The sequence below is a fragment of the Narcine bancroftii genome, chromosome 3 (genome assembly GCF_036971445.1).
Source record: "Narcine bancroftii isolate sNarBan1 chromosome 3, sNarBan1.hap1, whole genome shotgun sequence".
Lineage (NCBI taxonomy): Eukaryota > Metazoa > Chordata > Chondrichthyes > Torpediniformes > Narcinidae > Narcine > Narcine bancroftii.
Genome location: NC_091471.1, coordinates 47,851,735 through 47,866,618, shown reverse-complemented (window position 1 = coordinate 47,866,618; position 14,884 = coordinate 47,851,735). Strand labels below are relative to the sequence as shown.

General features: G+C 40.0%; 1 protein-coding gene across 18 annotated transcripts in view; it reads right to left on the bottom strand.

The window, feature by feature from the left end:
• nedd4l (NEDD4 like E3 ubiquitin protein ligase) overlaps nt 1-14,884 on the bottom strand; it is a 533,566-nt gene that overhangs the window by 260,105 nt on the left and 258,577 nt on the right. Inside the window, exon 1 of one of the 18 annotated variants that reach the window (XM_069924011.1) lies at nt 7,781-7,956. The exons of 16 other annotated variants lie outside the window; for them this stretch is intronic. In XM_069924011.1, the coding sequence (XP_069780112.1) occupies nt 7,781-7,837 (57 nt within the window). In that variant the 5' untranslated portion in view covers nt 7,838-7,956. Of the gene's footprint in view, nt 1-6,774; nt 6,850-7,780; nt 7,957-14,884 lie in introns of those variants that run through there. One more of the 18 variants, XM_069924010.1, reaches the window with a different exon arrangement.

Below are 14,884 nucleotides of genomic sequence, written 5' to 3'. Positions count from 1 at the left end.
TTCTCTACTACTGTTAGGTGGTCTATATACAACTCCCACTAACGTCTTCTGCCCCCTTGCATTTTGCAGCTCAACCCACATTGATTCCACATCATTCAAGCTAACATCCTTCCTTTCTATTGCTTTTAACTCCTCTCTAACCAACAAAGTTACTCCACCTCCTTTTCCTTTCTGTCTGTCCCTCCTGAATATTCAAAATCCATGAATGTTAAGCTCCAGGTCTTGGTCCCCTATAAGCCATGTCTCTGTGATCCCAACTATATCATAGTCATTTACAGCTATCTGCACATTCAAATAATCTACCTTATTATGAATACTCCTTGCATTAAGACACAAGGCCTTCAAGCTTGTTTTTACCAGAGCCTTAACCCTATCACCATTATGCTGTAAAGTGACTCTTTTACATTTTTGCCCTGAGGTTACCTGCCTGCCTCTTTTGTTTTTCACTCTCCTACCTCCGACTTCTTCCCTCATGCTAAACCTCTCCATCTCTCTACTCCTGATCCCAGCCCCCTACCACATTAGTTTAAGCCTTCCTCGACAGCACCACCAAACACTCTCCCGAGGGCATTGATCCCAGCCCTGCTCAAATGGAGACCGTCCTGTTTGAACTGATCCCATCTGCCCCAGAACCGATTCCAATGCCCCAAGAATCTGAACCCTTCCCTCCTACACCACTGTTCAAGCCACATATTCATTTTATCTATCCTGCAATTCCTACTCTGACTAGCTCGTGGCACTGGCAATCTAGAGAGTATTACCCTAGAGGTCCTATTCCTCAACTTCCTTCCAAGCTCCCTGAATTCTGCTTGTAGGACCTCATCCCGCTTTTTTCCTATGTTGTTGGTACCAACATGGACCATGACAGTTGGCTGTTCATCCTCCCCATCCAGAATGCCCTGCAGTTGCTCCGTGATATCCCTGACCCTTGCACCCGGGAGGAAACACACCAACTGGGAGTCCCGTTTACGGCCACAGAAGTTCCTGTATATTCCCCTTACAATTGAATCCCCTATGACTATTGTCCTACCACTCTTTTTCCAGCCCTCTTGCACAGCAGAACCACTCACAGTGCCCTGACCCTGGCTACTGCTGCCTTCTCCTGATGGGCCATCTCCCCCAACAACATCCAAAGCAGGATATCTGTTTTTCAGGGAGATGACCACAGGAGACTCCTGCTCTACCTTTCTGTTCTTACTCTTACCCTTGGTCACCCAGTCCCTATCTCCCTCAACTCTATGAAGCTGTGGTGTGATCAACTCACTAAAGGTGCTATCCACCAAATCCTCAGCATCCCGGATGCTCCAGAGCGAGTCCATGCGCAGCTCCAGTGCCGTCATGCGGTCAGTCAGAGGGCAACATCCTGGTGAGTCTCCCCTGCACACTCTACAACACAATCACACATTCAATATAGTGTGCCAACCATAAGAGCACATAATACTCCAGGCAAGGATCCGATATGCCTTCTTTACCACATAATCCATATGTGCAAACATATGCAAAATCTACGGACTTGTAGTTCAATGAACATTGTTTATTGTCTCTCCCAAGGACCCTGCCACTTATTGTGCAAGCTATCCCTCTGTTTGACGTTAGAAAATGCATCACCTTATACAAATCAGGATTAGTTCCTTTTCCCATTGCTAACATTCCAACTGAGCTACATCATGTTGCAACTTTGGACACCACCCTCGCTGCCTACGACAACACCAATATTTGTTTCATCTGATTCCAGCATTTGGGTTTTATTCTTCTTCAAAGATACAGTAATCATCTTTTTGTGATCGAGGATCAAGATTTTACCCCCCATTGTCAGCCTCCTGAATTAACTCCACAAAATTAGAATTATGTTGCATTTGTTCTGTCCCAAATAAATAAAACAGAGAATAACTATAAACTTTTGTACTCTGTTTTATTTGTAATGCTATGTACGAGCTGCCTACTCGACTGCTCACAAAATAACCACCAAGCCTTCCTGGTACATGTGACAATAAAGTTTGAACTTGAAGTTGATTGTTTTGACTCTGGTTTTGTCAGTATTGTGATGACCAATGAGGCAGGCAATAGCTGCCAACTCTTCCAGAGATGGGGAGATTTTGACTTGGGGTGGGCACGTAGTTGGGAATATTTTTGTGTGTGTGCCTGGTCACTTCTTGATATGACAGAGCTTTAAAACTATGGCCCCACTTCCACAGAACTGTCCCAGTCATGTCAGTGAAGTGACCCACACAAAGTTTTTGACTATCTTTTATTTTCAGCCCATGTATTGGATTAATATGCATATTTTTTTATTACACTCAATAAAGGTATTTTAAAAAGAAAGACATATTTTCACAAAGATGAAGCGGAGTTCTCAGCACCGGATCTTAAAAATTACAGTCATTAAAAGAGTAAACTTGCATAGGAAGTACATCTAATTTTGATAACTTCTTTTCCAGATGGTCCATTGAAACAATTGCAATAAAGTGGAAGTTATTTTGGACACAATTCCAATAAACCCAACATTTAAAATATAGAACCATAGAACATTACAGCACAAAACAGGGCCCTTCACCCCTTCTAGTGCCAAACCATTTTTTTTTTTTTGCCTTGTCCATAGCCCTCCATAGCTCCTCATTCATGCACCTGAGCAAATTCTTCTTAAAGGTCAAAATTGAGGCTGCATTCACCACTCCCGCTGGCAGCTCATTCCACACTCCCACTACTCTCGGCATGAAGAAGATCCCGCTCATGTTCCCCCTAAATGTTTCTCCTTTCACTCTTAACCCATGACCTCTGGTTTATATTTCACCTACCTTAAGTGGAAAAAGCCTGTATACATTTACTCTGTCTATCCCCCTCATAATTTTAAATACCTCTATCAAATCTCTCCTCATTCTTCAACACTCCAGTCAATAAAGTCCTAACCTGTTCAACCCTTCCCTGTAACTCCTGAAGTCTGGGCAACATCCTTGTAAATCTTCTCTGCACTCTTTCTATCTTATTGATATCTTTTCTGTAGTTAGACCACCAAAGCCGCATAAAATACTTCAAATTTGCCTCACCGATGTCTTATGCAACTTTAACATAACATCCTAAATCCTACACTCAGGTATATGCTGTTTAACATCCACGATACGTTCTGTGAAATTGGGTGTTATGTGATGTGGATGTTGTGCAAAGACCATATTATATACTTAGTAAAGCTACATGGGATGCTGTAGTGTATCTATAAACTTTTTATTTGTAAGTAGGGATCGACACAGGGCTGTGGACAAAGAGCAGGGCAGTGAGATCAGTGTTAGGACCGACACAGGGCTGTGGGGAGAGAGCAGAGCAGCGGGATCAGTGTGGGACTAACACGGGACTAAGGGAGAGAGTGGGGCAGTAGGATCAGTGTGGGGACCAACAGGAACTATGGAGAGAGAGCGGGGCAGTGTGATCAGTGTGAGTATAGTATACAATTTCCTTTAGCTAGCGTTCACTTTTTCTAAATTGCTGTGGATTTGCTCACGGTAACTGAATAATTATGGGACTACAGACGTATATGCGGACAGATGTTGCATGAATAGACATTAAGCGTTGCATATCTGTACTTTACAATATGCCAAAAACTCGCTTTACAACCCTATCCACCTGTGATACCACTTTCAGGAAATTATGTATCTCTATTGCCAAATTCCTCTGTCCTACTGCACTCCTCAGTGTCCTACCATTTACTGTTGTGGGAAATGTTACCATTATGCCAAATATCACACTTGTCCGCTTTCAATTCCATCTACCATTTATCAGCCCACTTTTCTAGCTGGTCCAAATCCTTCTGAAAAATTTGAAACTTTTTTTTGCTGTTGACAATGCCTTCAATCTTAGTGTCATCTGCAAACTTGCTAATCCAATTGACCACATTATCGTCCAAATCATTGATATAGATGACCAACAACTGATATCACTGATATCCTAGCACTGATATCTAAGGCACACCACTAGTCACTGGCCTCCAATCTGAGAAGCAATTATCCACCACAACTTTCTGGCTTCTCCCGTCCAGCCATTGTCGAATCCAGTTCACTACTTCACCATGAATACCTAGCATCTGAACCTTCCTGACTAACCTCCCCCGTGGGATGTTATGAAAGGCCTTACTAAAGCCATCAACCATAGCCTTTCCTTCAACATGATGTAACCACCTTGAAAAACTCTATAAGATTGGCTAAACACGACTTACCACACACAAAGCCATGTTGACTATCCTTAATCATTTTCTGGCTATCCAAATAATTGTATATCTGATCTCTTAGAACACCTTCCAATAATTTATCTACTATTGACATCAGGCTCACCAGCCTATAATTTCCAGGGTTATTTTTGGAGCCTTTTTAAACAACAATGTGAGCTACCCTCCAATCCTCCAGCACCACAACTAAGGACATTTTAAACATTTCTGCCAGACCCACTGCAATTTCTACACTAGTCTCCCTCAAGATCCTGGGGATTTTGTTCATTCAGGTGCCTTGATGTTCGGCGCGTCGCTCCATCCATCACGGTCTGTGACCCTCCGAATTGTAGTCATTGCCTCCTGTTTCCAACCTTGATGTTAATCCATCTCTCATTTTCATTCTCTGTCTCTGCCTCTTTCCAGCTAGAATTAAATGTTCTAATGTATCTCCTTGCATGATGTGTCCAAATAATTTTTATTGCTGTTTTCTGATTCTTTTAAGTAAATGTACATTTCGTTTTCGTTCTTTGTAGAACTTCTTCATTTGTTACTTCTGAGAAACCACATCCCTGCTACATTGATTCTTTTTACCATTGCATTTGTGATGGTCCATGACTTGCAGCCGTACATCAGTATAGGAAGAATGCAACAGCTGAGAGTTCTTAGGTGGATGTCAATTGCTATTTTCTTGATTGTTAGGATGCTTCTCACTTCAATAATTGCTGTTCTTACCATTGCTAGTCTTGCTTTTATGTCCATTTCGCATTTGCAATCAGATGTTACCCATGATCCAAGTTGTTTCAGGATTTCATTTCCCAATACGATCTGACAATTTGGAATATCAGGTTTCCTTGATATTACCATTACTTCAATTTTCTTTTTGTTTAGAGTTAGGACCGACTCAGGGCTGTGGGGAGAGAGCTCTCTGTGTTGATGGTAGATAATAATTTCTATAAATTTACTTTACTGTTCACTTAATTTACTGTATCATCTGCTTAATGCTTGTTGATATTGTCTCTTATAGTCATTCCAGGTAGGACTTGTATGGTTCTCATGATGTTTTCATTGTACAGGGAAAACAGGTTTGGTGATCCCAATCTCATTATCTATGTGTATGGCCACACTTTGTTGTCAGTAGAGATACCTGATTATTCTTAGATCTTTTCTGTTGATATTATATCTTGAAGCATTTTCATGATGACTTGGTGTTTCACTGTTTTATCCAGTCTTATTCTATTTACAGCAAGGGCTTCCTCCTCTTTAATCTGTACAGGTTTCATGACCACACTGCTTGTTTCCCATGCTTCCCACAAAGAGTTGTGTCCTTTTGCTGAGTGAATATTGATGAAAAGAAAGCATTTAAGATCTTCCCCGTCTCTTTTAGCTCCATACAAAGCCGAACACTCTGATCTTCAAGAAGACAAATTTTGTCCCTTACTAACCTTTTTCTTTTTAATATAACTGTAGAAATCATTAGGAATTTCATTTAATTGTCTGCCAAAACAACCTCATGTCTTTGTTTAGCCTTCCTGATTTTTTTTCGAGGTTTTTCTACACTCCTCAAGTATCTCATTTGCACCATGTTGGCTATACCTGCTGTACACTTCTCTCCTCTTCCAAACCAGATCCCCAATATCCCTTGAAAACCAAGGTTGCCTATGTCTGCTAACCATGTGTGTACTCTCCAAATTTCACCTTTGATGGTTCTCCATTTTCCTCGCACATCCTTGGTTGAAAACAACATCCAAATTTACGCATTCTAGATCCTTTCTCATTTGCTCAAAATTAGCCTTTCTCCAATTTAGAATCTCAACCCAAGGCCTAGACCTATCCTTATCCATACACAGTAGCAACCTGGCATGGAGTGGTGTTAGGGGGCTCGGACCATGAAACAGAGAGACCAAATATGCTGCCCACTCCTATTAAATACAAAGCTAATCTGTGTGTTTAGCCAATAATGATGCTAGCTGATTTGAATTAGCCAATGGCAAGGTGTGCATTAATTAGTGGCCAGAGTCCACCCTTGACCGACAGGTGATATGACTTCCCAATAAGTTTCAGACAGGGAGGACACATGACCACCCACAATACATACATTCCAGACAGACAGTTTCCTCCACACACAACGTGGACCCAGCACACCAATGGCATCATGAAAGAAGCTTGTCAGTGCTTCTATTTCCTCAGGAGTTTGCAGATGTTTGGTATGACACCAGAAACCCTGGCAAATTTTGACAAAGGTGTGGTAGAAAGTGTGCTGACCGGCTACATCACGATGTCATATGGAGAGACCAATACCCCTGAGCGTAAAGCCCTTGAGAAGGTAGTGGACAGAGCCTAGGACATCACAGGCAAAACCCTCTCCATTATTGAGTACATCTACATGGAACACTGCCAGGAGAGCAGCAACAATCGTCAAACACCAACACCACCCAGCACTTGCCCTGTTCTTGCTGATGCCATCAGGAAAGAGCTATAGGAGCCACGAGATATACACCACCAGGTTCAGGAACATCTGCTGTCTCTTCGCCATCAGACTCATCAATGACAAACTCAGACACTCATTTAAAGACTCTTACTTGTGCACTTCTTTGATTTTCTTTTTTGTTCTCTCTGTGCGGCAGTTTGTTTTCATTCATTATCCGTTTCCAGTTCTTTATTTGTTTACATGTACACACTGTGCACAGTTTTTATACCAATAAATGGTAATTCTGCCATGCCCGCAGGAGAAAGAATCTCAGGGTTACATGTATCATGTATGTTCTCTGACAAAAAAAATCTGAAGTCTGATCTTTAACAGGACCCAACTTTGATGCAACTGGTTTAGAGAAAATAAACAAAAATAACATCTTATACAGATTTAGTAAAGACAAGATTTCAATCAACAGATTTATTCAGTTATAAATTGCCTTGAGACCAAACAGTTTTTTGAATGACAATTTACTATCTAGAACACAGCAGAAAATAACCTTGGATCACCTCAGTCTCCGTAATATGATATTCTGAAGCAACTGCCTGAAGTGCTGTGACACGTACTACTAATCTTTATTTGTAATGCTATATTTTTTTTTAAATCAGGGATTTGTTTTTAAATCAGATATCGAAGATTAACAATTGCAAATAAGATACAAACTCAATATATATTGATGAATGAAAAATAAAATTAACATTGAAAATTACTCAAAATTATATTTAGCAAGCTGATTTGTAACTTTCAATTGGCCAGCAGTACACACCATGGCTCACAACAGAAGAGTGCTTTTAGACCAGGTGGTGCATTTCAAAGCACTGTGTCATCCTGGAAAAAAATGCAACGCCCAGGCCACAGGAATCAACAATTTTCTGAGATTTTTTTTTCAATCTCTAAGTTTCAAAACAAGCTTGTTAAGTGTATACCGAACATCAGCAAGGTTTATCAATATCTTTGCCTCACCTACAAATGTTTTTTTAAAATCACATCGTCAGCCAAAAGTGCACTGTAAAATTGCCAAGACTCAGACCCAGAAATAAACCAACTTTTTGCCTTTTGTTCATCTGGTTTCCCCCAACCCCTCCCCCACTGTGCTTCACAACACCAAGACTCACCAGTATTGATTTTCTTCTTCTTTGAAAAACTCCTGGAATCATTTGCTCCATTTTCATTGTTATTTTATTGTCATTTATAAATACCAGTCACTATATCTACAAAACAGAACTTGTCCCATTCTGATGTCAACCCACATTTCAGATGAGCTTAAGAGGTGATCCATGGTTCCAGAAATATCAATCATCAACTCAAGGTTAGAGTGTGCTTGAAGCAAAGTTGGGTTATATAAGATAGGGATGCAAATTCTGAATATTACACTATGCAAATCAACACGATTGAAATTTAACCCTTTTAGATGCAATTACCTTGCACCTGAATGCAAACACAGTGTAACCATGATTATGAACAATGACGCCAGGCAGGACAACCAGGACGACCAAGCCTACAAGATCTCGTCCATTCTTTGTCAACTCAAGACAAAGGAGTGCTAGAGATCAAATATAACTCAGTTTACCTCTGCTAATAGGGAAGAACCAACTACAGCTGAAACAAATCCTGTGAATATACTAACCATTCTGCAAAGGAGCTGGTCAGAGAGCTTGTTCCATTTTTTTCTCTGAAGATCATGATAAGAAATTCTCCACCATCAACATACTGCACTCAACCATGACCAGAAACTCACTGGATCAATTGCAACAAGGCCACAAAACAGGATACAAGATGGAATTTTGAGCAATGATTTATCTCTCAACACTTCAAAGCTTTTCTACCCACAGGTAAAAGTGGAGTGATGGTCCAATTTCAATATGAAAAGGAAAAAATAAATAGAACAAAAATGTATGCTTGATCACACCTCACTCACCAGCTTAAAAGATTTAACATAAACATCAAATCTGTTGTATCAAACACTGCATGAAGTCACTAAGATCTTTATACCAACAACTAAACCCATCATCTTTCCTAGCATTACACAATTCCCAAGACACTTAACTATTCGGGCAACCGCATAATTTTGATACATTGCCATTCTTTCAACGTAGCTGTATCATAATGCTGGCATCTGTGCCATAACTACACAGTGAAAGTACTTCCACCACATTAAGTCTGAAATTTCAATTACCCATCACAATTACTACTCTTGATAGATAATAAATATCAGCTTTAATTCAATAAGCATATTCCAGTAAAAAATACACAGAAAAACTATTCTGCAACCACTTGGACTTGTACAATGACCAAGCAACCATTTGTTCCTTTAAATTAAAAAAATAAATTAAATTAAATGTTTAAATTTTATATTTTTTATTTTTAAATTATTTTCTTTGATTTTTAAAAAAAAATTATATTTAGACATACAGCACAGTAACAGCACCTTTCAGCCTATGGGCCTGTGCCCCACCAATTATACATAACTCACCGACATTCCCCGGTACATTTTGAACGGTGGGAGGAAATTGGAGGCCCCATGGAAAACCCACACAGTGAAACATGTAAGTCTGCAGATGCTGTGATTGTAGCAAAAACACACCGAGATGTTGGAGGAACTCAGCCGGTCTTTCTCCGCATCCATAGGAGACAAAGATACATTGCCAATGTTTTGGGCCTGATCCTTTCTTCAAGGACTAAGCAGAATAAGCCAGAAGCAGGAAATCTCAGAAAGTCTCAGAATTCAGGCAATGATGGCTGAAGGAGGTCATGCAGATACAGGAAAAATATACAGACAGCGCGGGATTCAAACCCCAGTCCAAACCGCTAGTGCTGTGGGACTAGTGATTACTAACCGCTACGCTAACCATGCCAAATCGGGAAAAGTCAAATCACAGAGGTTTTTGAAATGATGGTTGAAGGAGATATTCTTGATTATTGTTTCAACATGCTTGTCCTAGGTCGGGTTAATAGAGATATTTATTTCTAAGAACATAGAACAATTCAGCATAGTACAGGCCCTTCGGCCCTCGATGTTGTTCTGACCCATATATTCTTCCTAAAAAAAGTACTAAACACGCCCTACCCCATAACCTTTTATTTTTTCTTTCAGCCATGTGACTCTTAAATGCCTCCAATGTTTCAGCCTCCACCACCTTCCCTGGCAAGGCATTCCAGGCACCCACTACCCTCTGTGTGAAAAAAAAGTTACCCCAATGAACTTGAAGCTTTCTACTCTTTCGATTTTAGGGCCATCAATGTGGACAAAGGTGTGGTCTCCTTTCCCCCTCCAGAAGTCAATAATAATTTCCTTCGCCTTATTAAGGTTGAGAGAGAGATTGTTATCTTGGCTCAACGTCACTTGACTTCCAGTCTCTTTCTGATATTCTGACTCTTCATTATTTGATACATGTCCCACTATGGTGGTGTTATCGGCAAATTTGAAAATGGAGTTGGAATGGTACTTACCTTTACATTTGTTGGTGTTGAGGGAGAGAAGTAGCAGACTGAAGTAACATCCTTAAGGAGCACCAGTGTTGAATGCGATCATGGATGATTCATATTCACTGCTCCCCATCTTTGCTGATTGTAGTCTGTGAGACAGGAAGTCAAGGATCCAGTTGCAGATAGGTTAGGGCATTGAGACCTACATCCTGAAGTTTGGGAACGAGTTTGCACAGGACCATGGTATTAAAGCCAGAGCTGCAGTCTATGAACAGTAATCTAACATCAGTGTCCTTGCCATCCAGGTGCTCAAGGCCCAAATGAACAGCAAAGGGAATGGCATGTGCTGTGGATTTGTTTAGCCAATAGGCAAACTGAAGCGGGCCAAGGCAAGCTGGTAGCTTGTGTTGATGTGAGCCATGAACATCCTCTCAGTAGTCATTTAGACAAGTTATTATGCTTTTCTTCAGTACAGGTATGAGAGTGGCCTTCTTGAAACAAGTGGAGATTTTGGCCTGTTGTAGGGAGAGATTAAAAATGTCTGTAAATATGTCTGTCAGTTGATCTGTGCAGGATTTCAGGTCACATCCCAGGACTCGATCTGCACCAATCACTCTGCATAGATTCACTCACTGGAAAGTTGTTCTGACTTCAGCAACAGTAACCGTGGTGCGATGTCACGTAGTAAATTGATATAGATGTAACCTCTCTGTTTGAAGCATGCATAGATCACATTTAACACATCGGAGAGTGTTGCGCTATTGCATTCTGTGCCGCTGGACTTTGTTTGTATTCCATGCATTCCTTGTCAGAGTCACCGCATGTCTGTGATGTTCTCTGGGGACAGAATCACAGACCTGAAATGTTCATAGTTTCTCTTTCACGGTTAGAGTAGCTGGTTAGCACAAAGCTATTACAGTACCAGGGACCCTGGTTCAAATCCAGCACTATCTGTAAGGAATTTGTACAATCTCCCCGTGTCCGTGTGGGCTTCCTCCAGGTGCTCCGGCTTCTCCCTCTTCCAAAGACGTATGGGGTTTGTAGTTTAATTGGTCACATGGGTGCACTGGCGCTGCATGGGTTATATTACGTAAAAGCAACTAGGTATGTTGACTTCTCCCAGAATTTTCTATTAATGTCAGCCTTTCCATGACTCCTTGGTCCTCCCTTCCCTCCCCACCCATCTTTCACCCCTTTTGGCACCTACTGCAGTAGCCAAAGAAAGAGCAAAACTTGTCCCTATATATCCCCCCTTCACCTCAATACAGGGGCATTAAAACCTTCTAAGTGAGCTAATGCTTTGCATGCACCTTTTCCAAGCTAATCTCCTGCTTTTGGTGCACTCAGTGTGTTCTCTACATCAGTAAGACCAAATTTAAATTGAGCACCCACTTCTGTAGGTCTACATTAGATCACCCAGTTGCCAGCCATTTTAATTCCCATCATTATTCCCATACAGGTATGTCTGCCCCCAGTATCCCTGATCTATTCTTGCCCTCTTTTTATACTTGATATCTTTCCTTCCCACATTAGTCTGATAAAGGGTCCTGACCTGAAACATTGATCCTTTCTATCCACACGAGGTGCCAGAATGGCTGATTCCAGCATCTGCAGTTTTTGTGTTTTTCTGACATACAAATCCTTTGTAAATGAGCTTTTCAACTAAATCATATGATTCACACTGCAAATTAAATATTCCACAATATAAAATGAGAGTTAAAACTGATAAATTAACAATTAATAACTCTTTTTCAAGCTGGCAGTCAATGCGTAGTTGGGCTCTGCAGGATCAGTGCTTGAGCACGAACTATTCACAACATGTATCAATGACTTTCTGCTATGCAAAAAGCCAAATTAAGCAAATCCTTCCATTAATCTCCCAGTTTTCCTCCACTTAACAGATACTCCTGGAAACTAAGCAATGGAAACCCGACAGTGCCAAACTTACTCATTATAAACATCACTGCCTTCTTCACTGTGCTCCAGGAACTAGTAAAAGCTGACCCATTGAATGTATTTAAGATAGATAGATTTTAGAATAGGGGAATTAAGGGTTATGGGGAACGGGGTGGGGGTGGGGGGAAGTGAGGCAGATTCCATGTCCATAGCAGCCATGATCTTATTGATAGGCAAAGTAGGCTCAACAGGCCGGATGGCCTACTCCTGCTCCCATTTCTTCTGTTGTTGCGTTATTTCAAGTAAAGTTTATTGCCATCTGATTGTACAAGTACAACCCGCAAAACAGCATTCCTGCCATTTTGTCGGGTTGTATTTGTACAATCAGATGACAATAAACTTGACTTGATTTGACCATTTCCTTGGGTAGACCAAGAAGTTGCAGCAAAGAGGAGTTTCATTGCATCTCTACCTTGCACTTCCATATATGACAATAGACCCTAACTGATTCATTTGCTCCACCCACTGAGTTCCTCCAGCCGATTATATTTTTTGTGCTAAATTTTCTTTTGGTTTATGCTTGCAATGTAAATCTGGAGGATTTTACCATGTAACATATTGCTGTTGCTTTCATTCAGTATCTGAATCTATTTTTGGTTTTAAAAATTCAGCTGAAAATATTTTGCTGATAAAATTTAAGGGGACTGTACACTGAATACAGGAACATTTTTCATGAAGCATCAATGTCCTTGAGTGGAAGTGTGAAAGGAAAAGGATTCAGCTGTGATTATTAAATTCTTGTAAAGTTTCCAGCCAACATTTATCAACAAAGCAAACATGTACAATGCTCCAAGGGCATTTGATAACAAGTCAAAAATAGATTTTAGACACTAAACTAACTAGGACAGCACACTCTGAGCTCTTTGCAATTCAGCTCTCAAACGTCACTCATTTACTTTACATTGTAAGTTGCTATAATAGGAAATACATTGCCTCATAAGTAATATGGAACATATTCAGTAAAAAATATAATTGGACAAATATTTGGAAAGGGAATTATTATCAGGCTGCAAGGACAGAGGAAAGAGAACAATTATTTAGTTAGCTCAACAAAGAAAGAGCATAGGCACGATAACACTAGACAAATAAGATTTTCCTTCCTGAACACTTTTGGGTAAATTTTAAGGATTTTGGGCTGCTGATCACAAAAATTACCTTAAAATTTTCCTATCACACTCCATTTTTTAGATGTAACCTATTTTTGTGATTTCCTGTCATATTTTAACCTGCTTCAAGTATACATAATCATGGTGGCCAGCGTTGGTTCCACCTGAGATTAGTGAAATGCAATGAATGATCTGGCTGGGGAATGCACCTAAATTTATAACAAAAATGTATTTTGCTCTCCAGAGTGAAAATGCAAAACCAGGTTTGCAGAAATCAAGAGAGAGAGAGAGATGGGAGTCGGACTTAGGTGTTGTAATATCAAGAAAAATGTGGGTCTGACTGGGGTTTGGATAGTATGACAATTATAAATGCAAGATATGGATTGGTTCAGTATAATTTCCTACATCAATTATATCTTACACCACAGAAGCTACGTAGGTCAAAATCTGAAATATCACAGATGTGGGATTGAAACAGGAATGTTTTTACAGGCTGCGTGGTCATGTGTGAAGGTGAGGCCTTTTTGGCAGGATATTGCTGAAATATTCACAAGGATAACAGGAGTGGCTTTCATGGGTGACCTGGAGCTTTTTCTTTTGGGTAATTTTATGAAATAAGTAATAAATTAACTAAATTCCAAATTTATTTTGTCAAAGTAGCTTTAGCAGTGGCTTAAAAGTGTATTCCAACTACTTGGAAGTCTGACTCTCCCTTGCTCATAGCACGATGGAGTGTGGAGATGAATAGCTGTATATCTATGGACAAAATTACAGAAAATCTGAAAAACAAGTATGATATATTTGTTAAGATATGGCAGCCATATTTGGACTATATAGGGGCCCAATTATAATAATGATAATAACAGATGTTGTTACAATATAAATAGGTGACTTCCCCACATAAATTTTTTTAATTGATAGTATAAATGTGAGCTCTGATGGTGTGTGTGTTTATATTTTGTAGAAAGGGAGAAGGGTTTTTCTTTTTTTTTGTATAAGTTTAATATATTGTGATATTTAAGATTTTACTCTGTATATTTATGAAAAATGAAATATTCAAAAAAAAAGTATATATGACCATGAAGTCTAACATATCAGTGAAAATTCGATTCCTGCATTTGCACTTGGACTTCTTCCCTACTTATCTTTGAGCAGGAAGTGACAAACATGGTGAAAGGTTTCACCAGGACATTCCGACTATGGAAAATTAGAACTGGCTGATGTCCATTTCAAATGTGACGTTGAATGTTTATCCTTTAATGTAAGGTTAGAAATCAATTAACAGGGCTGGAAAAGAGTAATTATGAGGGATTGAATTGATGACAGAGGCTGACATCATCTCCTGAAGTTCATACAGTCAGCCCCAGACTTTTTGTTGCCACCAAAAATACAATCTTGCACAGGTGGAAAATATTACGCAAGCTGTGGAAGGGGAAGCTGTTATCAGGCTGTGGGTGTGTGGGTGCCTCTCATGTGGGTAAGTAGTTGGCTGAAGTTCTGCAAGATGTATTTGGGAGATTAGGAATGCTATGCAAACTTCTTCCTCCACAAACTAAATCCTGCATCACTTTCTATTGGGAAGACAATACACAAATTAAATAGTTTCCTGAAAATACACAATGCTTTACCAGCACCCAGTGAGCCAGTGTAGGGAGTTTGTATGTTTCCCCATGTCTGGGTGTCCTTTGACTGTTCTGGTTCCCTCCTATATTTGAAAGGATGTACAGGGTT